The 25,285-nt window shown below is 65.1% G+C and overlaps 1 protein-coding gene across 5 annotated transcripts in view; it reads right to left on the bottom strand.

The window, feature by feature from the left end:
- Positions 1-1,116: 1,116 nt before the first annotated feature.
- ARHGAP33 (Rho GTPase activating protein 33) overlaps positions 1,117-25,285 on the bottom strand; it is a 73,969-nt gene continuing 49,800 nt past the window's right edge. For all 5 annotated transcript variants that reach the window (XM_044991286.1, XM_044991290.1, XM_044991287.1 and 2 more), the window contains 12 exons: positions 24,783-24,932; positions 22,612-22,714; positions 22,113-22,257; positions 21,485-21,567; positions 21,087-21,194; positions 20,500-20,645; positions 15,857-16,085; positions 15,565-15,662; positions 8,937-9,011; positions 7,979-8,605; positions 4,410-4,762; positions 1,117-3,834 (listed from right to left, as the gene is read on the bottom strand). In XM_044991286.1, the coding sequence (XP_044847221.1) occupies positions 2,668-3,834; positions 4,410-4,762; positions 7,979-8,605; positions 8,937-9,011; positions 15,565-15,662; positions 15,857-16,085; positions 20,500-20,645; positions 21,087-21,194; positions 21,485-21,567; positions 22,113-22,257; positions 22,612-22,714; positions 24,783-24,932 (3,284 nt within the window). In that variant the 3' untranslated portion in view covers positions 1,117-2,667. The remainder of the gene's footprint in view (positions 3,835-4,409; positions 4,763-7,978; positions 8,606-8,936; positions 9,012-15,564; positions 15,663-15,856; positions 16,086-20,499; positions 20,646-21,086; positions 21,195-21,484; positions 21,568-22,112; positions 22,258-22,611; positions 22,715-24,782; positions 24,933-25,285) is intronic.

The following is a 25,285-nucleotide window of genomic DNA, read 5'->3' as shown; positions in this document are numbered from 1 at the left end:
CGGGGAACTGGGTTTGGGGGATGCCCAGCTGCTGCCTCTGCTGCTCCTGGAGCCTTGTGACCGCCCACTTGGGCCTGGAACCTGCTTCTCAGAGCACTCACCCTTCTTGTGCAATCGGCTGCATCTTACTGAGCCTCCCCGGGCCAGCCCCTTACTCCCAGTCCAGCTGGGCTGGCTACAGGCCATTTCCGGCTGCCAGTCCCTTCAGCATCCATCCAGCCACTGCTGCCTGTCACAGCTCTGCAGGCCTGGTGCCTTGGGGGTGGGCAGCTGTGGGCCAGCCCCCCTTATGGTCTCTCTCTGCCACCAGGGGAAGCCACTTGGCTTCTCCGTCCCCTGGGACTGACCCTTGGGGCCTCCAGCCGCCTGCTCCTCACTGGGGGCTCCCTCCAGCGACTCCTCCTGTGGGACCACAAGGGAGACGTGTACCCCCAGAGGGGGCCCAGCCCCACCCAGCCAAGCATCCATCACACTGGGGCTAAGCAGCAAAGCACCCACCTTGTCCCATCACCTAGTTAGCAATGCAGCATATGGGGGAACTGAATGCCCACTCCAGCACACTCAGCCCCACGCTAACCCTCTAGACCCCACTCCTCTCCCGGAGTTGGGGATAGAACCCAGGAATCCTGGCTACCAGCCCCCCCCCCAAACCAATCACTCAACCCCAGTCCTCTCCCACTCCCAGAGCTGGGGATAGAACTCAGGAGTCCTGGCTTACAGCCCCCACCCCCAAATTGAAGAACATAAGAACGGCCAGACTGGGTCAGACCCAAGGTCCATCTAGCCCAGTATCCTGCCTTCCACCAGTGCCCAGTGCCAGGTGCCCCAGAGAGAGTGAACAGAACAGGTAACCATCAAGTGATCCATTCCCTGTTGCCCATTCCCAGCTTCTGGCAAAGAGACTAGGGACACCATCCCTGCCCATCCTAATAGCCCTTGATGGACCTTTTCTGAACCCTGTTGTGGTCCTGGCCTTCACAACATCCTCTGGCAAGGAGTTCCACAGGTTGACTAGGCACTGTGTGAAGTCGTCCTTCCTTTGGTTTGTTTAAAACCTGCTGCCTATGAATTGCATTGAGTGACCCCGAGTTCTTGTGTTGTGAAGAGGAGGAACTACATAGGCAGCTTGGGTTTTTGTTTTTTTTGTCTTTATTAGTTAATGGGGTTGGTTTAAACCATTTAGTACAGAATCGGGGGAGGGCAGGATCTTCAACAAATACACTCACCAGGGGAACAGTCACAGCAGCACCCCAGTGGGGATGGGGCTGAATTAGGTGAACCAGGATTAGCCCCTCCCCCAATCTGTGGGATTTTGGCTGGGCGGTGGGTTATAGGATTAGGGTATTGGGAGAGGTCAGCACTCCCAGGGCAAACCCACCCACACTGCGCCCAGCTGGTCACAGCACTGCCCCTTTATCATGTGGGTGGGGGGTACAGGGTATGGGGGGGTCAAAGGTCATAACTCCCAGGGGACCCCCCCCCCAAAGTCACAATGGGAGTTAGTGCAATAAAATCAGACAGCTGCCACCCACCCCCAGCAATCACCGCTCTCAGCCACTGGGAGGATCAACAGGGAGTGCCCCCCGACACCTTCAGCTACCCCATAACATACCCCCACACATACACTGCGGTACTGCCACAACCAGACAACTACAGCCACAGCCACACAACACAACCAAGCACCAACCATCACACCCCCCAAGCAGGGCTCAGCTCCTCCAGCAGGGGGCAGCAGGCACACCCCTAATCTAGCCAGAGACGTACACCCCCCACCCCAGCCCATGGGTCATGCTGACCAGGGAGGTCAGACAGGCAGGCTGGGGAGAGATTTTTTTCCTTTAGCCTCCCTCCCCTCCCCTTGGTACCGCCCCCGGGGTCCCATCTCAGGGTGGGGGTGTTTTAATTGGGTTAATGAAGGGTTAAAACGTTAGAAATCTTGCTCAGCTTTAAAAACTTTATAGAACAGCCCCCCCCATCCCGCCCACAGGGGGTCAGGGAGGGTCCCCCTATTACCAGGGCTGGCAGCAGGGTAAGACCCCAAGAGTTTTATGCCCCACACTGGCCCCAGGGGGCAGTCAGGGTAGTGATGTCATTCATGGTTCTGCTGATGTCACCAGTGCCCCCTCCCTATGTCACACTGAGGCGGTTGCTATTAGTAGGTGAGGGCCTAGCCAAGGTGGGCAATGATGCATACTGGTTGTGATGGAAACTGTAGCCCAGTGGTGTCGTATGGGATGTGGTGATGTCACTGAGGGGCCCTGAGGTCATTGGAGAGCAGCTGTTACATCATTGGGGAGCAGCAATGCAGTTGGGCTGCCGTCACATCAGGTGTTCATCCCACCATTGATGGCCCTGTAGCGATGTCACTGTACCAGTCCTGTTGCCATTGGTGGCCTCATTGTGATGTCACAGTGCCCATCCTCCTGCCATTGATGATCCCAGTGTGATATCACTCCAGCCCTGCAGCAGCTCAGGCATGTCATACAGACTTTGGGTGACATCATTGGGGCCTCCCGTGATGTCACAGCCCGACTGTCTCAGCAATGGTCCCCAGTCAATGCTCAGATCCTGCACCTGGGGGGGAGGGGGTGTCAGCACTTGGGGAGCTCAACACAGGTCCTCCAGCCCCCCAGCCAGGGTCCCTCGTGGTCCAGCCCGGGCCCCCCCTCAGCAGTAGCTCCGAGTCTGCCCCTCAGAGCGCACTGTCCAGTTGGGAGCCAGGCATGCGGGCGGTGGGGGAGGCCCCTCCTTCCTCTCCACATTGCCATACTGGGGGGGCAGGTGCTCAGCGTAGGGGGAGTAGGGCCCCAGCCGGTAACCGTCCACCAGGCCAGGGCTGAGGAGGGCAGGAGGCCGGGGCGAGGGCTCAGCGTAGGTGGTGAAGCGGGGGGTGCAGGCGGCGGCCGGCTCCCAGCCAGGTGGTGCTGGGCGGTAGAACCGCAGCATGGTGCTCCCACAGGGCAGCACATCTAGTAGCTGGCGGTAAAGTCCCGGCACCGCTGGCGGTCTGTAGGCCCAGCCTGGTGCTGCCCGCAGGCCCTGCCTCTGTTTCTGCGGCAGGGCTGGCACTGGGGGGCGGCGCAGGGCGGTGCGGGCAGCGCCAGGGTCAGAGCGGCTGCGCAGGTGCCCGCCCTCCAGTGGAGGGGAGGACGAGGTGGAGGACGAGGGGCTGGCCCTGCCGCGGCGGTGCCCCCCGGCCTCTGGCCCTACCGCAGGACCAGCAAAGGGGACATTGACGTAGACGGGCTCCGGTGGCTCGTAGCGGACGCGCCCATCCTCGAAGATGGCCCAGAGGGGGGGTGTTGGGACTGAGGGGCTGGGCCTGGGCTGCTGGAAGACACCGTAGGAGGCGTTGAGGGCGGCCAGGTACTCGGGGGGTGCCGGAGGGTGCGGGGGGCCCAGGGGCCAGGGCCGGTACACGGGCGGCTCTGGGACGATCTCGTAGTACAGGTTCTCGGCTGCGGGCTCCAGCAGCGGGCGCCGGGGAGGGGTGGCAGCGCCGGGGGGGCGGGGAGCTAGGAAGTGGTGGCGCTGGTGCAGCTGTGGCTCTGGAGTGGCAGCGCAGGGGGGGCCCAGCCCCAGGGGGATGGCGTTGAGACAGGCTGCAGGTGGGGGGTGGAAGTGCAGGGGGGCCTGGGGCTTGGGTGGGGCCTGCGGGTGTCGGGGGGCAGGGTCCAGCGCTCGGGGGAAGGGCAGTGGCTGGGTCTGGCAGGGCGGGTGGGGTTCGGGGCCCCAGTGGTGGGTGCTGGGGGGGACTTTGCTGTAATGGGGAGGGGCTGCCAAGCTGGCCCTGCCCCCCTCCCCACCCGGGGCAGAGGCCTTGGCCAATGTGACCTGTAGGGAGCGAGAAGGAGGGTTAGTGAGTGGGGGTTCACACACACACAAGTCCCGCCTCCAGTTGACCCCCCAGCCTTCCATCACAGCCCCAACCTCAGCAGCCCACTGTACCCCCAAACCCTGCACTGCACCCCAATCCCCCAGTCCCCTCACCCAACCACAACCCTTCAAACTGCCCCTGCTGCAGCCCCCCCAATCTCCCCAGCCATCAACAATCGCCTAAATTCCCTCACTGTAGCCCACCCACTGCACCCCCTATTCCCCCAACCAGCCGCAACCCCACTGAATCTCCACAGACACCAAACCTCACCCCAACCTGACTGCCTGTCTGCCCCCAACCATTACTGCCCCCAGCCCAACCCACTGCCCCGCACTGTCTCCACAACCCCCCAAACCTCACCACCTACCTGCCCTCCTCCCAGGGCCCCCAAATCCCCCTTGTTCAAACTGGCAAACCCCCCTGCCCCAACCCAGCCACCAATTCCCCCCCACACACCCTAAGGGTCCAATGCCCCTAACTCCCTCCCGCCCAACCCCCCTACCAGCAATCCCTCCCCCTCCCCCTCACTCACCTGGGGGCCCCCTGCCCGCTCCTGACGCTGGCTCCGGGGTTCCCCCTCACTCTGCTGGCGCTGCAGAGAGGGGCCAGGGAGCTGGGCAGCAGGGCCAGGGCGCACCACAGAGTACAGGGTGCCCGGTCCCATCGCTGCCCCCTCCCCGCCACCTTCCAGGGACAGGGAGCGCCGGAACTGGGCCCGCTGCTCCCTGTGTGGCACCCCCTGCTGCTGCCGGGCGGCCCGGTGTGCGCTCTCCGCCAGTGCCAGTGCCATCAGCCGAGCTGGGTTCTTTGGGGGCGGCGGGGGCGGAACGTGCCGAAACAGGCACAGCGCCCCGGGCAGTGGGGGGGAAGCCTCCGACTCAGGACCTGAAGGGGGAGAGGAGAAAAGAGGGTGGTCAGTGCCAGCCGCACCAACAGGGGGCGCTGTAGGGGGGTGGGGCTGGCTGCTGGCTGTGTGGGGAGCTCCCGGCTACGCCAGCCCTGGCCTCGCCCAGCAGGAGGTGCTGTAGGAGGCTGGGGTGTTGTTGCGTGCTCCCCAACTCCCCCAGCAGGGGACATGGGGGGTTCTGTTTGGGGGTTCTGGGCAGTTCTGACTAGGGGTTCCAGCTGTGGGGGTTCTGGCTGGCGAATCCGGCTGGAGGGGTTCTGGCTAGGGGGGCGGCCATGGGATTCTGGATGGCGGGGGTCCGGCTGGGGCCTTCTGGCTGAGTAAGTTCTGGCAGGGGGGTTGCGGCTGGTGGGGGGTTCTGGAGGTGGCTGGGAGGTTTTGGCGGGGGGGGGAGTTCTGGAGGGGGCTGGGAGGTTTTGGCACGGGGGGGAGTTCTGGAGGGGGCTGGGAGGTGTTGGCGGGGGAGGGAGTTCTGGAGGGGGCTGGGAGGTTTTGGCAGGGGGAGGGAGTTCTGGAGGGGGCTGGGAGGTTTTGGCGGGGGGGGGAGTTCTGGAGGGGGCTGGGAGGTTTTGGCGGGGGAGGGAGTTCTGGAGGGGGCTGGGAGGTTTTGGCGGGGGGGGAGTTCTGGAGGGGGCTGGGAGGTTTTGGCGGGGGAGGGAGTTCTGGAGGGGGCTGGGAGGTTTTGGCGGGGGAGGGAGTTCTGGAGGGGGCTGGGAGGTTTTGGCGGGGGGGGGAGTTCTGGAGGGGGCTGGGAGGTGTTGGCGGGGGAGGGAGTTCTGGAGGGGGCTGGGAGGTTTTGGCAGGGGGAGGGAGTTCTGGAGGGGGCTGGGATGTTTTGGCGGGGGGGAGGGTTATGGCGGGTGCAGGCAGCTTATGGCAAGGGGGGGAGTTGTGGAGAGGGCTGGGAGGTTTTGGCGGGGGAGGGAGTTCTGGAGAGGGCTGGGAGGTTTTGGCGGGGGAGGGAGTTCTGGAGAGGGCTGGGAGGTTTTGGCACGGGGGGGGGAGTTCTGGAGGGGGCTGGGAGGTTTTGGCAGGGGGAGGGAGTACTGTGGAGGGCTGGGAGGTTTTGGCGGGGGAGGGAGTTCTGGAGGGGGCTGGGAGGTTTTGGCACGGGGGGAGTTCTGGAGGGGGCTGGGAGGTGTTGGCGGGGGAGGGAGTTCTGGAGGGGGCTGGGAGGTTTTGGCAGGGGGAGGGAGTTCTGGAGGGGGCTGGGAGGTTTTGGCGGGGGAGGGAGTTCTGGAGGGGGCTGGGAGGTTTTGGCAGGGGGGGGAGTTCTGGAGGGGGCTGGGAGGTTTTGGCAGGGGGGGAGTTCTGGAGGGGGCTGGGAGGTTTTGGCAGGGGGGGGAGTTCTGGAGAAGGGGGAGTTCTGGAGGGGGCTGGGAGGTTTTGGCGGGGGAGGGAGTTCTGGAGGGGGCTGGGAGGTTTTGGCGGGGGAGGGAGTTCTGGAGGGGGCTGGGAGGTTTTGGCGGGGGAGGGAGTTCTGGAGGGGGTTGGGAAGTTTTGGCGGGGGAGGGAGTTCTGGAGGGGGCTGGGAGGTTTTGGCGGGGGAGGGAGTTCTGGAGGGGGCTGGGAGGTTTTGGCGGGGGAGGGAGTTCTGGAGGGGGCTGGGAGGTTTTGGCGGTGGGGGGATTTCTGGAGGGGGGGAGGTTTTGGCGCGGGGGGAGTTCTGGAGGGGGCTGGGAGGTTTTGGCGGGGGGGGGAGTTCTGGAGGGGGCTGGGAGGTTTTGGCGGGGGGGGAGTTCTGGAGGGGGCTGGGAGGTTTGGGCGGGGGAGGGAGTTCTGGAGGGGGCTGGCAGGTTTTGGTGGGGGAGGGAGTTCTGGAGGGGGCTGGGAGGTTTGGGCGGGGGGAGGGAGTTCTGGAGGGGGCTGGGAGGTTTTGGCAGGGGGGAGTTCTGGAGAGGGGGGAGTTCTGGGTGGGGCTGGGAGGGTTAGGAAGGGGGGGGTGTGCTGTAGGGGGCTGGGAGGTTTTGGAGGGGGAGGGAGTTCTGGAGGGGCTGGGAGGTTTGGGCGGGGAGGGAGTTCTGGAGGGGGCTGGGTGGTTTTGGTGGGGGAGGAGTTCTGGAGGGGGCTGGGAGGTTTGGGCGGGGGAGGGAGTTCTGGAGGCGGCTGGGAGGTTTTGGCAGGGGGGAGTTCTGGAGAGGGGGGAGTTCTGGAGGGGGCTGGGAGGTTTTGGCAGGGGGGGGAGTTCTGGTGGGGGCTGGGAGGTTTTGGCGGGGGAGGGAGTTCTGGAGGGGGCTGGGAGGTTTGGGCGGGGGAGGGAGTTCTGGAGGGGGCTGGGAGGTTTTGGTCGGGGAGGGAGTTCTGGAGGGGGCTGGGAGGTTTTGGTGGGGGAGGGAGTTCTGGAGGGGGCTGGGAGGTTTGGGCGGGGGAGGGAGTTCTGGAGGGGGCTGGGAGGTTTTGGCAGGGGGGAGTTCTGGAGAGGGGGGAGTTCTGGAGGGGGCTGGGAGGTTTTGGCAGGGGGAGGGAGTTCTGGAGGGGGCTGGGAGGTTTTGGCAGGGGGGGGAGTGCTGGCGGGGGCTCGGAGGTTTGGGCGGGGGAGGGAGTTCTGGAGGGGGCTGGGAGGTTTTGGCAGGGGCTGGGAGGTTTTGGTGGGGGAGGGATTTCTGGAGGGGGCTGGGAGGTTTTGGTGGGGGAGGGAGTTCTGGAGGGGGCTGGGAGGTTTTGGCAGGGGGGGGAGTTCTGGAGGGGGCTGGGAGGTTTTGGCAGGGGGGGGAGTTCTGGAGGGGGCTGGGAGGTTTGGGCGGGGGGAGGGAGTTCTGGAGGGGGCTGGTAGGTTTTGACAGGGGGGAGTTCTGGAGAGGGGGGAGTTCTGGAGGGGGCTGGGAGGTTTTGGTGGGGGAGGGAGTTCTGGAGGGGGCTGGGAGGTTTTGGCAGGGGGGGGAGTTCTGGAGGGGGCTGGGAGGTGTGGGCGGGGGGTGGGAGTTCTGGAGGGGGCTGGGAGGTTTTGACAGGGGGGAGTTCTGGAGAGGGGGGAGTTCTGGAGGGGGCTGGGAGGTTTTGGTGGGGGAGGGAGTTCTGGAGGGGGCTGGGAGGTTTTGGTCGGGGAGGGAGTTCTGGAGGGGGCTGGGAGGTTTTGGCAGGGGGGGGAGTTCTGGAGAAGGGGGAGTTCTGGAGGGGGCTGGGAGGTTTTGGCAGGGGGGAGTTCTGGAGAGGGGGGAGTTCTGGAGGGGGCTGGGAGGTTTTGGTGCACTCACTCTGGGCCAGGCTTCCGCTCTCGGCTCGGGTCAGTTTGCGCTGCACCTCACGCTGGCAGCTGTCAGTCAGCATCCCGTCGCCAGCCTGCAGGAGCCGGGAGATCATGTGGGGGGGGCTGCGCGTCCCCCGGTGCTGTCCGGGCCTCAACACACCCCCAGCCTCGCCCCCCCCCAGCATCTCCAGCACCTTGGCGGGCAGCGAGATGGCCACGGGCTCCGAGATCTCCAGGGCAGCTGTGAGGGGCTCCGGGCCGCGGGGTGACAGCGCCCGGGCCACCTTGCAGGCGAAGGGAAGGCGGGCAGGGCTGGAGGCAGAGTCAGAGGCCTCAGAGAGCGAGGGGTGCCAGGGGGGGCTGCGCCGGAAGGGGAGCAGGTCCAAGTCCAGGAAGCCAGGGGGGCTGAGCTCTGGTTCCGAGTCCAGCTCGCCCTCATCGTCCAGCCAGAGGGAGGCGCGGTGATGGGGTGCCAGGTTCTCGCTGCAGCCGCCAGAGGCCGAGGAGCTCAGCGACTCGCAGGAGCGACAGGGCTTGAGGGGGGCTTGCGGGGACCCGGGGATGGCTCCAGGCAGGGCTGGGAAGGCGTCGCTGCTGGAGCGTGGGCGCCGCAGGCGGTTCAGTTTGTGCAGGCCTTGGGGACAGATGGACAAACAGCAGCGTAAACAACCCTGACATGACAGGCAGCTGGGGAACAGCCACACATAATGCCGCATGGGAACAGCTCACCTGGCACTGAGATGCAGCCATCTCTGGGGCGGGGCAGCTGGGGAACAGCCACACACAACACCATACAGGGACTGCTCGTCCAGCACTGGGACACAGTCACCTCTGGGGTGGGGCAGCTGGGGAACAGCTGTACATAACGCTGCATGGAGACAGCTCGCCCGGCACAGAGATGCAGCCACCTCTGGGTTTGGCTTCCCCCTGAACATCCCCTCCCGCCCCGGCGCTGCCCCTCATACCCGCAGTGCTGGACTGGGACGTGAGTGACTCCTCACTCTTGGCGGATCGCAGTGTGACAGTGTCGGCCCGGAGCCCTGCAGGGAGAGGGGAGGGGTGAGAATATCAGGCCCCCTAGCCCTCCCGCAGCCCTCCACCTCCGTATCGATCCCCTGCCTGGACCCCACTGACATCCTCTACTCCCACCTCTCCTGCCCCCAGCACTGCCCTGTCCCCACCCCAGACTGGCCCCCCAACACTCCTTCCTTCCCCCAGAAAAAACGGTTCTTCTGTAACTGTTGCTCCTTGAGATGTGTTGCTCGTGTCCATTCCATGGTAGGTGTGCACGCGCCCACGGGCCCGGCTGCCGGAGATTTTTCCGTTAGCAGTATCCGTAGGGCCGGCTCTGGCGCCCCCTGGAGTCCCGCGCCCATGCACCGGTATATGGGGCACCGCCGGTCCCGCACCCCCTCAGTTCCTTCTTGCCAACAACTCTGACAGAGGGTCAGGAGGGCAGGTCGTGGAATGGACGTGAGCAACGCAACCTGAAGAACAGCAGTTCTGAGAGGGAGGTACCGTTTCCTCCTCTTCAAGTGCTTGCTTGTGTCGATTCCAAGTTAGGTGACTCCCAAGCGGTATCCCTGGAGGTGGGCTCTGATTTCATGGACGTGCTGCTTGCAACACTGCTCTGCGAAGCTGGCCTCATCCTGGGCCTGCTGGCTGATGGCATACGGACCGAGGACCAGAGGCGGCTCTGCAGATACCCCGGATACCTGTGCGAGGAAGGCTGCTGACAAAGTGTGCGCTCTGTGGAATGGGCAGGCTGGATGGCCAGCAGTGACACTCTGCTGGCTCACAGCAGAGCCTGATACAGGCGGTTATCCACAAGGAGCAGACACAGGCAAACCTTTCATCCTGCCCGCCCTGCGACGAGGAGCTGTGTTGATTTACGGAAGGGTTTGGTCCCCTCAGTGCAGAAGGCTAAGGCCTGCCTAACATCCATACAGTGTAACCGATGCTCCTTGTTCGCCTTCGGGAAGAAACCTGGGAGGAAGAGGTCCTGATTATTGTGAACTGTGACACCACCTTAGGTAAGAAGGCTGGGTGGGGGCTCAGCTGGACCTCGTCCTTGTAAAACACCATGTAAGGGGGTGCTGACGTCATGGAGACCCTGTGGGCCGACGTGATCACCGCCAGGAAGGAGACCTCCCATAAGAGGAGCAGCAGAGAACACGAAGTCAGCAGCTCGAAAGGGGGACCCATGAGCCTCGCTAGCACCAGGTTTAGGTCCCAAGGAGGGATGGGATCCCAAACCTGTGGATATGGCTTCTCCAGATCCTTCAGGAACCTGATCGTCATGTCATGAACCAAGATTGACCGGCCCTGGATCAGAGAGTGAAAGGCTGAGATGGGCGACAAGTGAACCCTGATTGCCAGGCCCTGGTGCTTGAGGTGGAGCAGGTATTCCAAGATGGATTGTAGCAATGACCGGGAGGGAGAAAGACCTCGATCCGTGGCCCTTAGTAGATGAAGCGCTTCCACTTGACCAGGTAGGTCGTCCTGGTGGAGGGCTTCCTGCTACTCAACAGTAGCTCCAAGCAGGCCTGTGTTCAGCCATGCCATCAGACGCAGCGACGCTAGGTTCGGATGGAGCAGACAGCCTTGGTGCTGTGAGAGCAAGTCTGGGCGAAGCGGGACCTCTAGTGGGGTTGCCATTGAGAGATCCGAAAGCTGCCGAACCAAAACTACCATGGCCAAGCAGGAGCTACCAGGATGCCCTTCGCTTTGTTCCTAGGACCTTGTGAACTGGGAGTATCAATGGGAAGGTGAACAGCAGGGCCCCATCCAAGGGCGCAGGCAAGCCGGGAAGGCAGGGAGCCGCTGGCTAGCCCGTAAAATGAGCACAACTGCTGACACGTCTGAGTGGCCACGAATAGGTGCACCTGGGGAGTCTCCCACTTGGGGGAGATCGTGCTGACGCCCTTTGGGTGGAGTGACCACTCGTGGCGAGAGGAGAAGTACCTGCTGAGGGGATCCACCCGCGCGTTCTGGGCGCCCGGGAGGTGCGAAGCCTTGAGATGAGCAGTCTGCTGCACACACAAGTCCCACAGGCGAAGAGCCTCCCGACACAGGGCAGACGAGTGGGCCCCGTCTTACTTGTTGAAGAACATTGCTGCTGTATTGTCCATCAAGATCTGCACCACTCTGCCCCTTAGATAGGGAGGAATGCATGGCCAGCCGAGCGTATCGCCCTGAGCTCCCTGGCCTTTCTGTGAAGAGAACCAGAGACCTTGGGTACTGCAGCTGCCAGGCTGGGCTCCCCACCCCTGATCTGACACATCAGAGACCAATGTTACTGATGGGAGTGAAGCTACGAAGGGGACCCCATCCAGAAGAGCTCGCAGGGCTGGGCACCGAGCCAGAGATGACAGGACGTTCGACAGAACTGTAACCATTAGCTCCAAGTCGTGAGAAGACCGACTCCAGCCACATCTGGAGACTGAGCCGCAGCTGTGCACGTTGCACCACGTTGGTACATGCCGCCATGTGACCCAGCTGCTGGTGGCATACCTGGGTGGCTGTGAGCGACTGGGCTCTGACATGCCCAGAATTGGGACTCCGGCAGGTGGGCTCTGGCATGGGTGGAGTCAAACACTGCTCCTATAAACTCTATTCTCTGAATGGGGGACAGAGTCGACTTCTGGTCATTGAGATGCAGGCCTAGATCCCGGCATGTGCTGCACGTGAGCCTGGGACCTGCCTTTGACCAGCCAGTCCTCAAGGGATGGGTAGATTTGAATGCCGCGACACCTTAGGCCAGCACCACCAGGCACTTTGTGAAGACCCTTGGAGCAGAAGAGAGGCTGAATGGCAGTGCCGTGAACTAGTAGAGGCGCTGCACCACCACCAAATGGGGGAATCTCCTGGGGCCATGGAAGATGGAAATATGGAGGCAGGCGGACGTTAAGTCAAGAGCAGCATACCAGCCTCCTGGGTCCAGAGAGGGGATGATGGAGGCCAGGGAGACCAGGCAGAACTTTGACATCTTCAGATAACTGTTGAGGCGACACAGGCCTAGGATGGGTCTGAGGCCCCCCTTGGCCTTTGGGATTAGGAAATACCGGGCATAAAACCCTTTCCCCCTAATGTCTAGGGGAACCTCCTCCCTGGCCCCCAGACGTAGGCAGGAATTCCCCTCCTGTGAGAAGGGTCTCTGAAGAGGGACAGAGAAGAGAGGTGTGAGGGGGAGATGGAGGAAAACTCCAGGGTGTAGCCAACTGCTATGGTGTTGCGCACCCAGCAGTCCGAGGCGACCTTGGCCCATGCAGGAGAAAGGGAGACAGGCGGTCCCGGAAAAAACAGGGGGACAGATCCTGAGATGAGACTGTAACTCCGGCCTCAGGCACGCCCTCAGAATACCTGCCGACGGCCGCCTGAGCAATGTGCAGGGCCTGGCTGGGCAGCCGCGGGCGCTGGGGAGGGGCGGCAGCATTTAAAGCCCCTGGCTCTACCACTGAGGGATGGAGAATCTATGTGGCCGGAGTCCCAGGCGTTAACACCGTCTCTCCCCAGCAACGCCTGCCGGCCGGAGTCCCAGACGTTAGCACCGTCTCTCCCCTGCAACGCCTGCTGGCCAGAGTCCCAGGAGTTAGCACCGTCTCTCCCCAGCAACGCCTGCCAGCCGGAGTCCCAGGTATTAGCACCGTCTCTCCCCTGCAACGCCTGCCGGCCGGAGTCCCAGGTGTTAGCACCGTCTCTCCCCAGCAACGCCTGCCAGCTGGAGTCCCAGGTATTAGCACCGTCTCTCCCCAGCAACGCCTGCTGGCTGGAGTCCCAGGTATTAGCACCGTCTCTCCCCAGCAACGCCTGCCGGCCGGAGTCCCAGGCGTTAGCACCGTCTCTCCCCAGCAACGCCTGTCGGCCGGAGTCCCAGCATTAGCACCATCTCTCCCCAGCAACGCCTGCCGGCCGGAGTCCCAGGAGTTAGCACCGTCTCTCCCCAGCAACGCCTGCCGGCCGGAGTCCCAGGTATTAGCACCGTCTCTCCCCAGCAACGCCTGCCAGCCGGAATCCCAGGTGTTAGCACCGTCTCTCCCCAGCAACGCCTGCCGGCCGGAGTCCCAGCGTTAGCACCATCTCTCCCCAGCAACGCCTGCCGGCCGGAGTCCCAGGTGTTAGCACCGTGTCTCCCCAGCAACGCCCGCCAGCCGGAGTCCGAGGTGTTAGCACTGTGTCTCCCCAGCAACGCCTGCTGACCAGAGTCCCAGGTTTTATCGCTGTGGTGGCCCCGGCAATGGTGAGCAGTGCCGGGAGGCAGTAGTGTAGCTGGGGGGAAGCTCCCCCACTGACCACAAGTGGCGCCTTGTCAATTTCCTGGCGCCTTTGTACTCACCTGGTAGTGATAAAAAACAAAAAAAGGTGCCACCCACTGTGGCGCTTTTATTTTGCTCACCCGGCAGCGCTCCGGGTCTTCGGCGGCACTTCGGCGGCGGGACCTTCAGTGCCGCCGAAGACACCCGGAGCGAGTGAAGGGCCCACTGCCAAGGACCCGGAGCACCGCCAGCTGAGTAAAAGCGCCACAGCAGGTGATGCCTTTTTTTTTTGATTACTCCCCCTGTTCCCTCCACCTCGGTACGCCACTGCCAGGAGGAACCTGGTGCCGGTGGGGCTCGCCGTAGGCAGAGGGACTCAGCGCTGTGTCGGAGTGGGAGGGTTCTGAGGCCTGTCTGAGAGTCGCCTCCGGGAGAAGGGCTTGGAGATGAACGGCCCTGTTCTTCCGAGTGTGTTGTGAAGCCCTGACAGATCTGGCACTTCCCTTTGGTGTGGGATTCCCCCAGACACCTCAGACAGCTGGTGCGGGGCTCACTGACCTGCATAGGTCTATGGCAGACGGCTGGGATCCCGGAGAATGGGGCAAGCCCCATGCTGGGGACAAAGTCCCTAAGGGGACTAACTGTCCCCTTACTAAAACTTAGTGGGATTTTTGGTTGGCTACCTCCCAGTACCAAAAGAAAGGGGAAGGGGCAATGGAAAATCAGGACCCTGAGATTGACAGTCCCCAGGAGCAATGGGGAGAGGCCAATGCTACAGGTCAGCCTGATTGACAGGGTGGGCAGGCTAATCAGGGACTCAGGAGGCCAGGGCGGTCCTGTCCTCCTGTGAGCTGGAATTGCCTGGGTCAGACAGAATGGGGCCTAATGGATAAGGCACTGGCTTCAGAGCTTGTGGGTTCACGTCCCAGCTGGGGTGAAAAACTACCCTCAGCGGGGAGGAATAGCTCAGTGGTTTGAGCACTGGCCAGCTAAATGCAGGGTTGTGAGTTCAGTCCTTGAGGGGCCATTTAGGGATCTGGGGCAAAAAGCTGTCTGGGGATTAGCCCTGCTTTGAGCAGGGGGTTGGACTAGATACCTCCTGAGGTCCCTTCCAACCCTGATATTCTAAGGAGAGAGCAGGGGCTCATGCTGTGCTGGGAGCAGAGCTGCAGCAGCTGGGGAGAGCGAGGGGGACCCTGGGCAGTGGGCCCAGCACAGGGAGATGCCTCTAGCCAAGAGGCCTGGCAGGCCAGACTTGGAGGGGGATCGTAACCCTAACAGGGTGGGAGTGACACTGGGAAGAAGGGTCCTGCCACCTCAAGCCTGAGCAAGTGTCCAACCTGCAGCATGGCCTGGGATGTGTGAGGAACGGACTGAACTTCCCTGAGATGCTGGTTGCAATGTCCCTGTGCCACAGAGCAGGGTGAAAGGTTTTCCTTTAACCTTTCCTGTTTCTTCCTTATTTTTTAAAATGGGGTGCACTTTAATAAATTGTATTTGCTTTGAACTGTATGTAATGGTCAGTGAGTCAGGGAAGCATCCAGTGCAGAGAGAGCACCACGGAGTGGGGACACCCTAGCCCCTGCCCTAAGTGACCATGACAAGGTTGGGGGTCGAGCCCCCCAGGAATCCTGGGCCCAGCCTTGTTGGGGTTACGAGGACTCTGCCACACAGGAGATGGAAGGGGAGCCCCTGAGGAGTGGGAGCGAGGACTCAGATCCTTTCGCTAGCCCATTTCACCGGGGTAGTGCATAAGCCAGGAAAGTTCCCCATAATAGCGGGACCATTCCCCCACTTACATAACTATCTAACCTAATTACTCACCTAACTAACTACTTCATGATCTAGATCCAACTATATCCAACACCTATAAAGTTACACTGCTTGGAGCACTTTGGAATTGCAAAGGGAGACGAGGAACTGAGGGGTGCGGGGCCAGCAGTGCCCCATATACCGGCGTGTGGGTGCAGGGCTACATGGGGTGCCAGAGGCGGCCCTACGGATACTGCTAAGGGAAAAATCTCCGGCAGCTGGGCCCGTGGGCGCGTGCACATCTAGCATGGAATGGACATAAGCAAGCACTCAAACATACACCCCCCATCCCCACTCCATGGGGCAGGGGGAGAGACAGAGAACAGGAGGAAGAGCGATGTGGGGCTGGGAGGTCGGTGTGGAGCTGGGGGGAGGTTTGTGGGGCAGGGCTGGAAATGGGGGGTACGTGGGTCAGGGGGAAGCTGGGAGGCTGTGTGGGGCTGAGGGAAGCTGTGGGGGCTGCATGGGGCAGGAATCAGGGGGGTTGCGTGGGGCTGGGGGGCTGCATGGGGCAGGGCTCACTCACCCGTCTGCCCGCCCGGAAGCTGCACTCTCTTGTGGCTGATGGCAGGTGCCCTGCCCAAGGCAAAGAAGGTTTTCCAGCTCCCGCCCCGCGCCTGGCGCCTGTGGAGAGTCAGCATCAGCCCAACCCATGGCCCTGCCAGCCCCATTCCACACACCCCTGAGCCCACCACCTTCTGGGGCCAGATGGGGGCCAGCACCCCCTAGGGAGGGAAAGGCCCCCATGCCCCATCCCCCCTGAGTTCACCAGCCCCCACCCCAGAGCCAGCAACCCCAGTGGGGGAAGGCCCCATTACCTGTCATGGGGAGAGTCCAGCGCGAGGGGCAGCCTCCCCGGGGGCCCCCGTCCGGTCTCGGCCTCAGGTCTCTTGGCCTGGCCAGGGGCCGTGTGCTGGGCTTGGGCTTGGGCTTGGGCTTGGGCCTGGGCCTGGGCCTGCGTCCGGGCCTGGGCCTCCTCCAGCGAGAGCAGGCGGGTTGAGGGGCAGCTGCCCAGCAGGGACTTGGGGCGTGGGAGGCAGGAGCGCCCTGGGGGACAGGGACACAGACGGGGGGGAGGTCAGCTGGGCCTGCCCCACAAGAATCTCAGTCCCTCGCTGGAGCACAGAGCCCCCTACTGAGCCCCTCTCTGCAGCTCCCCCGCCCCGCTCCCCGCAGCCCAGCACCCCCTGCTGAGCCCCCACCCCGCTCCCCGCAGCCCAGCACCCCCTGCTGAGCCCCCACCCCGCTCCCCAGCGCCCCCTGCTGAGCCCCCGCCCCGCTCCCCAGCGCCCCCTGCTGAGCCCCCGCCCCGCTCCCCACAGCCAGCGCCCCCTGCTGAGCCCCCGCCCCGCTCCCCGCAGCCCAGCACCCCCTGCTGAGCCCCCTCCCCGCTCCCCAGCGCCCCCTGCTGAGCCCCCGCCCCGCTCCCCGCAGCCCAGCGCCCCCTGCTGAGCCCCCTGCCCCGCTCCCCACAGCCAGCGCCCCCTGCTGAGCCCCCGCCCCGCTCCCCGCAGCCCAGCACCCCCTGCGGTGCCCCCGCCCCGCTCCCCAGCGCCCCCTGCTGAGCCCCCGCCCCGCTCCCCGCAGCCAGCGCCCCCTGCTGAGCCCCCTCCCTGCTCCCCGCAGCCCAGCGCCCCCTGCTGAGCCCCCGCCCCGCTCCCCGCAGCACAGCGCCCCCTGCTGAGCCCCCTGCCCTGCTCCCCGGAACCCAGCGCCCCCTGCTGAGCCCCCACTCCGCTCCCTGCAGCCCAGCGCCCCCTGCTGAGCCCCCGCCCCGCTCCCCGCAGCCAGCGCCCCCTGCTGAGCCCCCGCCCCGCTCCCCGCAGCACAGCGCCCCCTGCTGAGCCCCCTCCCTGCTCCCCGCAGCCCAGCGCCCCCTGCTGAGCCCCCGCCCCGCTCCCCGCAGCACAGCGCCCCCTGCTGAGCCCCCTGCCCTGCTCCCCGGAACCCAGCGCCCCCTGCTGAGCCCCCACTCCGCTCCCTGCAGCACAGCGCCCCCTGCTGAGCCCCCACTCCGCTCCCTGCAGCACAGCGCCCCCTGCTCCTCTCCCTGCAATACGGCACCCCCTACTCAGCCCCAAGCACTATGGTGCCCCCTAGTGCCAGCAGCAGGACAGGATTTAACGCCCTGGCAGGCTGCAGGGATCTCACTGTGGAAACCAGCGATGGCACTGTGAGCCCATGGGGAGAGGCGGGCCAGGGGGAGGCTCGACTCCGCAGAGACGCAGCAGCGCAGCTGGGCACTGGGAGTTGTTACCTGGGTGAGGGGCGGGGAGCCAGGTGCCAATGCAGGGCCCAGCCCCCTCAGCATGGCCGGGCGCTGGGCTCAGGGCTCCGCAGGTCCCAGCTGGTCAGCACAGAAGGCAGCTTCCCCGGTGTGTGTGTGTGTGGGGGAGGTTGCCCCCCCCCACTGCAGCTCACGTTGGCCTCGGCCTCAGCCCCCCAGCATCCAGGCCCAGCACTCTATGGGCCCCCCCAAGTTCCACACCCCACTGCATTTGGTCGCAGGATTGTCCACCCCTCCCTCCCACCACAGGGCTAGCCTGTCTCGGCACCTCCCAGCCTACCTGGGCATCCCCAGAACGCCCCTCCCCAGCCTGCCTCGGTGCCCCCAGCACCCCCTCCCCAGCCTGTCTTAGCACCTCCCCACCTCAGCACCCCCTTTCCTAGCCTGCCTTGGCACCCCCTAGCCTTCCGTGGTGCCCCCCTAGCACCCCCCACCTCAGGCCCCCACCTGCCTCAGCACCCTCCTCCCCAGCCTGTCTGGGCACCCCCCCCCAGCACCCCCCTCCCCAGCCTGCCTCAGCACCTCCAGCAGCCCCCCAGCTCAGCAACCCCCTCCCCAGCCTGTCTCGTTGCCCCCCTAGCACCTGCCTCCCCAGTCTGCCTTGGCAGCCCCCCACTTCAGCAACCCCCCATCCCCACCAGGCTCAGTGTCCTCCCACCACCAGGCCCAGTCAATGTCAGCCCCCCATCCCCACCCCCAGCCAGTTGTCTCCCCAGGGCGAGCCGCTGGGTGCCGGGCACCATGAATCACCAATGCGGGGCATTACCAGCTGGACATTTAATGTTCTCTTGTTCTCAACAGGAGCTGGTTAAATCCAGGGCCTGAGCCTCCCTGCCTGGGTGGGCACTGACCCTGTCCTGCCCTGCCCCAGCCCTGAGAGCCCATGGGGCCCCACGCAGGGAGAGCTGTGCCACCCTGCTCCTGCCCCACAGCCAGCGACCTGGGCCGCCAGAACCCCCTGCTATGGGCACCTCCCCACCGCAGTGTCTGGGATCAGCGCTTATCTGGGGGTGCAGCTGACTGCACCAGAGCGGGGGGTGGGGTCACGGAGCCATGGTACCCCACAGCCCATGTAGAGGGGCCGGTGGGTGGCAGGGAGGGGTCAGGATACCGGGGGGTGGAGGGGCCCGTGGGTGGCAGGGAGGGGGCAGGATACTGGGGGGCAGAGGGGCCCGTGGGCGACAGGGAGGTGGCAGGATAGAGGGGTTCATGGGTCCATGAATCTGATCCAGGGGGAGTGGATGATCCCCCCCGCCCCCTTAGTCCCCCTGTTCCTCCGGCACACCCCCCACCCCATCTTGCTGCGTCTCCGGCTCCCTCTGGGCCTTGCTCAGGGCTTCGGGCAGGGTGAGCAGCCGGCCGGTCTTGGGGGGCCAGGCCAGCTTCCGGGGTGCCGGCTGGGGGGCTGGAGAGAGAACAGGGTTAGAGGGTGGTCGGGGGGGCATCACGCCAGAGCCCAGGGGCACCCCCATGCCCAGAGCAGAGCCCCCTCTCCCTGGGCCTGGGATCCTGACATGCAGCAGGGGAGCGGGGGTACAGCCCCAGGCTAGGGACCGGGGGGTAGCTGCAGAGAACAGATCAGCTTGCTACACAGAGAGCAAAGCACAGGGTGGGGGCGGGTGGCACTGGCTGCCCCAATAGCTCCCCATGGCCCACTGCCCCCAAACTTCTCCCACTGCCCCACTGCCCCCCACCCCTCCAAACCCCACTGCCTCCAGCCTTCCCCAGTGTGACAAAGTGGGAATGTTCTTAATGTTTTCTCTGAAAACTGGTGTGTCTCAGTTTCCCCATGTGGTGGGATAAGGGGGGGTGATCGTTGCAGAGACCCCTAGAGGGCAGGTGTGACTGCTGGTGGGCTGCAGAGAATGGCCCACACGCCGTATCCTGGCAACTGAGGGCCGGGCCAGGCCCCCTCCTCTGCAAGAACCAGCCCGAGTGCTGGTGCAGACCAGAGACCCGGGACCTGCTGGCCCGGGAAAGAAACAAAGGAAGGAGAGGGGGCAATGGGCAGCTGAAAGGGTCAGTCCCCTGGTTTGGGACTGGGGGGAAGGGGGAGGAGCCAAGGGCTCTGGACGTCCCCCCAACCCCTCCAGATGGACTCTGGTGAAAGTTCCTGATTTCTGTGCTAACAAGATCCCCCGACTAATAAACCTCCTGTGTCACACACTGGCTGAGTCCCTGTGACTGCGGAGTGGGGGTGCAGGGCCCTTTGGGGGGTGAAGGTCCCCAGGTGGACTCGCTGTGGGGACCTCAAACCCCACTGCCCCCAAACTGTCCCCCCAAACCCACTGCCCCCAAACTTCCCCCAAACTGCCCCATCCCCCTAAACCCCACTGCACCCAGCCTCCCTGTGCCCCCCACCCCCCAAACTGCCCCATCGCCCCAAACCCCACTGTCCCCAGCCTCCCCAATGCCCCTCCACCCCTCCAAACCCCACTGTTGCCAACCTTCCCCAGTTCCCCCCACATCTACCCCTCAGAATCCCTCAGGTGTCTCCCTCCATCCCTTGCTGCCCCCATCCCCCCGAGCCCCTCCCTGCCACACCCCCAAGGACACAAGACAGCGAGAGGGCACAAAGCTGGATCTGGGGGGATGGGGTGAGGCAAGGAGACCACCCCTCAAATCCTGCTGCTGGCCATCCCCCCTCACGCACCCCGCCCAATGCCACTGGGGACAGGTCCCCACCCTTGGAGCAGCAGCCTCCACCCAGCCCCACCCCAACCCCCTGCTGGGGGCCAGGGAGCAGGTCTGAGTGGGGGGGGGGTGCCCAGCAGCGCAGCATCACAAACAAGGCAGCAGACAAAGATCCCAGCCTCCTCTAGGGCAGAGTCTGTTCCCCCCCACAGCTCAGCAGCCAGCCAGTCTCTGTATGCCCCCCCACCACTGAGCACCTTGCTCCCCCCCGCATGCCCTCCATGCTGCCCCCTTGGGCTGAACCTCCCCTCCAGGCTGTGCTGTGCTACCCCCAGGGCCACCCCATGCTGCCCCCCAGCTTCTCCTAGGCTGGTCCCCAGCACTGCCCCTCCAGCCTGTACTGTGCAGTCCCCTCCCACATGCTGCCCCCCACCCCGGCTGTCCTTTCCACATTGTCTACCCCCCACTGCCTCTCCATGCCCCGCCCCCCACTGCCCCACATGGCTCCTGTGCCCCCGATGGGCCCCCCACATGCCCCACCTGCGCTGTCCTTGCCGATGGAGGTGAACTTGTCGCTGAACAGCACCTGGACATGGCTGAGCAGGAACTCAACCACCACGGACTGGACCCGCACCTCGTGGAAGGCCTCTGCCCCGCTCAGCCCCACGGCCTCCAGCTCCAGCGACCTGGGGGGCAGAGGGGAGCGGATTGGAGCTGGCACGTGGGGCCTGGCAGGGGTGCACTCACCGGAGGAGGCTGGAGGGATTGGAGCCAGCATGGGGGGGCTGGTGGGAGGAATTCAGTGGAGCAGGTTGGGGGGATGGTAGCCGGTGCGGGGGCCTGGCAGGGTGGGCGGAGGGGAGCCGGAGGGGGGTCGGAGGCACTTACAGCAGCAGGTTGGGGTGATGGTAGCCAGTGCGGGGGCCTGGCAGGGTGGGTGGAGGGGAGCTGGAGGGGGATGGGGGTGCTCAGCAGAGCAGGTTGGGGGGATTGTAGCAGGGGCAGGCTGGGGGGCCAGAGGGGGGTTGGGGGGGGCACTTACCGAAGCAGGTTGGGGGGATGGTAGCTGGTGCGGGGGCCTGGCAGGGCGGGCGGAGGGGAGCCGGAGGGGGGTCGGAGGCACTTACCGGAGCAGGTTGGGGGCCCATACGATGGCCAGGTTCCTGATGTGCATGCTGGTTTCTGGGCTGTGTGTGGCCACCCGGGCCAGGTGCCGCAGCAGGAACTCCAGGGTCCTGAGGGGGGCGGCAGCTGGTGAGGGGGACCCGGCCCCAGCCTGCCCTCCAATTACCCACAATCCCACAGGGCCCTGAGCCCTCCAACTGCTATCCACACCCTTTGGGGTCCCCTAGCCCTCAGCCACCCCCCCCCGTCGTCACCCACAGACCCCTGACCTCCCCCCCCAGCCGTCGCCCATGACCCCGTGGGGCTCTGACCCCGCTGGGCATCACCCACCACCCCAGCCCCCCAGCTGTCACACACGGCTCTGCGACACCAGACCCCCGCGGCCCTGTGGGGCAGGTACCTGTAGTGGGGCGGTGGCAGCTGCTGGATGACATCATGCACCCGCACCAGGCGCTCCTCCTCGCCGGGCACTGCCACAGCTTCCTGCAGGGCAAAGGGGCTGTTATCAGGGCGGGGGGGGAGGGTGTTAACATGAGGGTGGGGGGATGCGGAGGCAGGAGGCTGGGGAGCAGCCCTGGACTCACCGCGAACTTGTGGTAGAGCTGGTAGGTGAGCAGCGGGTTGGGTTAACGCGAGGGGTGCGGGGGCGGGAGTAGCGGAGTTGGGGGGCAGCCGGGGCATCCCGGGCTCACCGCGAACTTGTGGTAGAGCTGGTACGTGAGCAGCGGGTTGGGTTAACGCGAGGGGTGCGGGGGCGGGAGGGAACGCGGGAGTTGGGGGGCAGCGGGGGCATCCCGGGCTCACCGCGAACTTGTGGTAGAGCTGGTACGTGAGCAGCGGGTTGGGTTAACGCGAGGGGTGCGGGGGCGGGAGGGAACGCGGGAGTTGGGGGGCAGCGGGGGCATCCCGGGCTCACCGCGAACTTGTGGTAGAGCTGGTACGTGAGCAGCGGGTTGGGTTAACGCGAGGGGTGCGGGGGCGGGAGGGAACGTGGGAGTTGGGGGGCAGCAGGGGCATCCCGGGCTCACCGCGAACTTGTGGTAAAGCTGGTAGGTGAGCAACGGGTTGGGCAGCTCGCGGAAGTAGAGCTTGCACAGGGAGCTCACGCAGTGGATGTCCTGCAGGTAGGTCGCCCGGCCCAGCTCTGGCACCCGCTCGCTGTCAAACTCGTGCCTGGGAAAAGGGGAGAGCGGGTATGGCGAGGCCAGTGCCTGCCCCCAAACCCTGCCCCCCTGCCCCAGCCACCCAACCCTGCTCTCCTGTGCCCTGCCCCCTGCGCCCTACACTCTGCCCCCCAACACTGCCACCCAACCCTGACACCCTTCTTCCCTTGCCTTGCCCCTTCACCTTACCCCCTAACCCTGGGGGCCAGTCTGGTACCACCCCACACAGTGCCCTGCACCCCCCACCCTCCCCTGCCTATCGCCGCGCCCTGCACCTCTCCCGTGCCCAAATCCCCTGGCTGCCTGCCACTCCCCTGTGCCCCCCTCCTGTGCCCACCCCCAACTCCCCATCCCCGGGCCTCACCGCAGCTTCTGGATGTTGGAGGCGACGCCTGAGAGGCGATAGATCCCATCCACCATGCCGTGCTTCTCGATGAACTCTGAGCAGCAGCGCAGGACCTGGGGAACTGTGCGAGGCACGGGATAAGCAGGGGGTACGGGAACGGGTGGCAGCATCAAGACCTCCAAAGCCAGGCCAATGGGGTGGGGGGGCGCACGGCTGGGGGGATGGGAGGCAGAGTCCCATAGTGCCAGGCCAGGAGATAGGGCGCGGCCGAAGGACGGGGCGCAGCCGGGGAGGTGGGGGTGGGAGGCAGTGCCCCATAGCGCCAGGCTGGGAGATGGATGCAGCCAGGGTGCGGGGTGCAGCCAGGGGTTTGGGAGGCAGCGCCCCATAGTGCCAGGCTGGGGGGACGGGGCAAGGGCAGGGCTGGGGAATGGCCGGGTTGGGGAATGGCCGGGGGCATGGGAGGCAGTTCCCCATAGCGCTAGAATGGGAGATGGGGTGTGGTGGGGGGGATGGCAGGCAGTGACCCATAGCGCCAGGCTGGGGGAAGGGGGTGCAGCTGGGGGAGGATGGGAGGCAGTGCCCTATAGCGCTGGGTTGGGAGATGAGGCACGGCCAGAGGACGGAGCGCGGACGGGGGGATGGGGAGGCAGTGCCCCATAGCGCCAGGCCGGGGGATGGGGCGCGGATGGGGTATGGGAGGAGGATGGGAGAAGAGGTGTGGCCAGGGGGGGCACAGCCGGGGGAATGGGAGGCAGTGCCCCATAATGCCAGGCTGGGACAGGGGGCACGGCTGGGGGGGGATAGAAGGCAGTGCCCCGTAGTGCCAGGATGGGAGCAGAGGCGAGGCCAGGGGACGGGGCATGGCCAGGGGGAAAGGAGGCAGTGCCCCGTAGTGCCAGGATGGGAGCAGAGGCGAGGCCAGGGGACGGGGCATGGCCAGGGGGAAAGGAGGCAGTGCCCCATAGCGCCAGGATGGGAGCAGAGGCGAGGCCAGGGGACGGGGCATGGCCAGGGGGAAAGGAGGCAGTGCCCCATAGCACCAGGATGGGAGCAGAGGCGAGGCCAGGGGACGGGGCATGGCCAGGGGGAAAGGAGGCAGTGCCCCGTAGTGCCAGGATGGGAGCAGAGGCGAGGCCAGGGGACGGGGCATGGCCAGGGGGAAAGGAGGCAGTGCCCCATAGCACCAGGATGGGAGCAGAGGCGAGGCCAGGGGACGGGGCATGGCCAGGGGGAAAGGAGGCAGTGCCCCATAGCACCAGGATGGGAGCAGAGGCGAGGCCAGGGGACGGGGCATGGCCAGGGGGAAAGGAGGCAGTGCCCCGTAGTGCCAGGATGGGAGCAGAGGCGAGGCCAGGGGACGGGGCATGGCCAGGGGGAAAGGAGGCAGTGCCCCATAGCGCCAGGATGGGAGATGGGGCATGGACGGAGGACAGGGTGTGGCCGGGGTGGATGGGAGGCAGCGCTCTATTGTGCCAGGCAGGGAGACAAGATCTGGTCAGGGGGATGGGAGGCAGTGCCCCACAGCGCCAGGCTGGAGGATGGGGCACAGCTGGGGGGATTGGAGGCAGCGTCCCACAGTGCCAGGCTGGGAGACAGGGCACGGCTGGGGGGATTGGAGGCAGCGTCCCATAGTGCCAGGCTGGAGGATGGGGCACAGCTGGGGGGATGGGAGGCAGTGCCCCACAGCGCCAGGCTGGAGGATGGGGCACAGCCGGGGGGATTGGAGGCAGCGTCCCATAGTGCCAGGCTGGGAGACAGGGCACGGCTGGGGGGATTGGAGGCAGCGTCCCATAGTGCCAGGCTGGAGGATGGGGCACAGCTGGGGGGATGGGAGGCAGTGCCCCACAGCGCCAGGCTGGAGGATGGGGCACAGCTGGGGGGATTGGAGGCAGCGTCCCATAGTGCCAGGCTGGGAGACAGGGCACGGCTGGGGGGATTGGAGGCAGCGTCCCATAGTGCCAGGCTGGAGGATGGGGCACAGCTGGGGGGATGGGAGGCAGTGCCCCACAGCGCCAGGCTGGAGGATGGGGCACAGCCGGGGGGATTGGAGGCAGCGTCCCATAGTGCCAGGCTGGGAGACAGGGCACGGCTGGGGGGATTGGAGGCAGTGCCTCAAAGCGCAAGCCTGGGGGAAGGGGCGCGGCCATGGGGATGGGAGACAATGTCCTATAGGCCAGGGGTCCCACCGTCGTGCCCCGAGTTCAGGAGATGCTCCCCCAGGTCGCAGCCGAAGACACGCTCACGCAGGATCCCGCGCTGCTTCAGTCGCTGCTTGCTGGGCCGTGACTTCATGAAGGTGCGAAGAAAACCAAGGAGCTTCCCGTGCTTCTTACACACTGCGGGACAGAGACCGTCACGACCCAGGAACAGCCGCACATAACACTGCATGGGGACAGCTCGCCCGGCACTGGGACACAGCCACCTCTGGGGTAGGGCGGACAGGAACAGCCACACATAACACTGCATGGGGACAGCTCGCCCGGCACTGGGACACAGCCACCTCTGGGGTAGGGCGGACAGGAACAGCCACACATAACACCACATGGGGACAGCTCGCTCCATGCTGAGATACAGCCTCTCTGGGGCGGGGAAGGTGGGAACAACCGCATATAATGACACATAGGAACAGCTCCCCCGGCCCTGGGATGAAGCCACCTCAGAGGTTATAGCCGCAGATACTACTGTGCAG

The sequence above is a fragment of the Mauremys mutica genome, chromosome 17, assembly GCF_020497125.1.
Source record: "Mauremys mutica isolate MM-2020 ecotype Southern chromosome 17, ASM2049712v1, whole genome shotgun sequence".
Lineage (NCBI taxonomy): Eukaryota > Metazoa > Chordata > Testudines > Geoemydidae > Mauremys > Mauremys mutica.
This window is presented reverse-complemented; position numbering and strand designations above follow the sequence as displayed.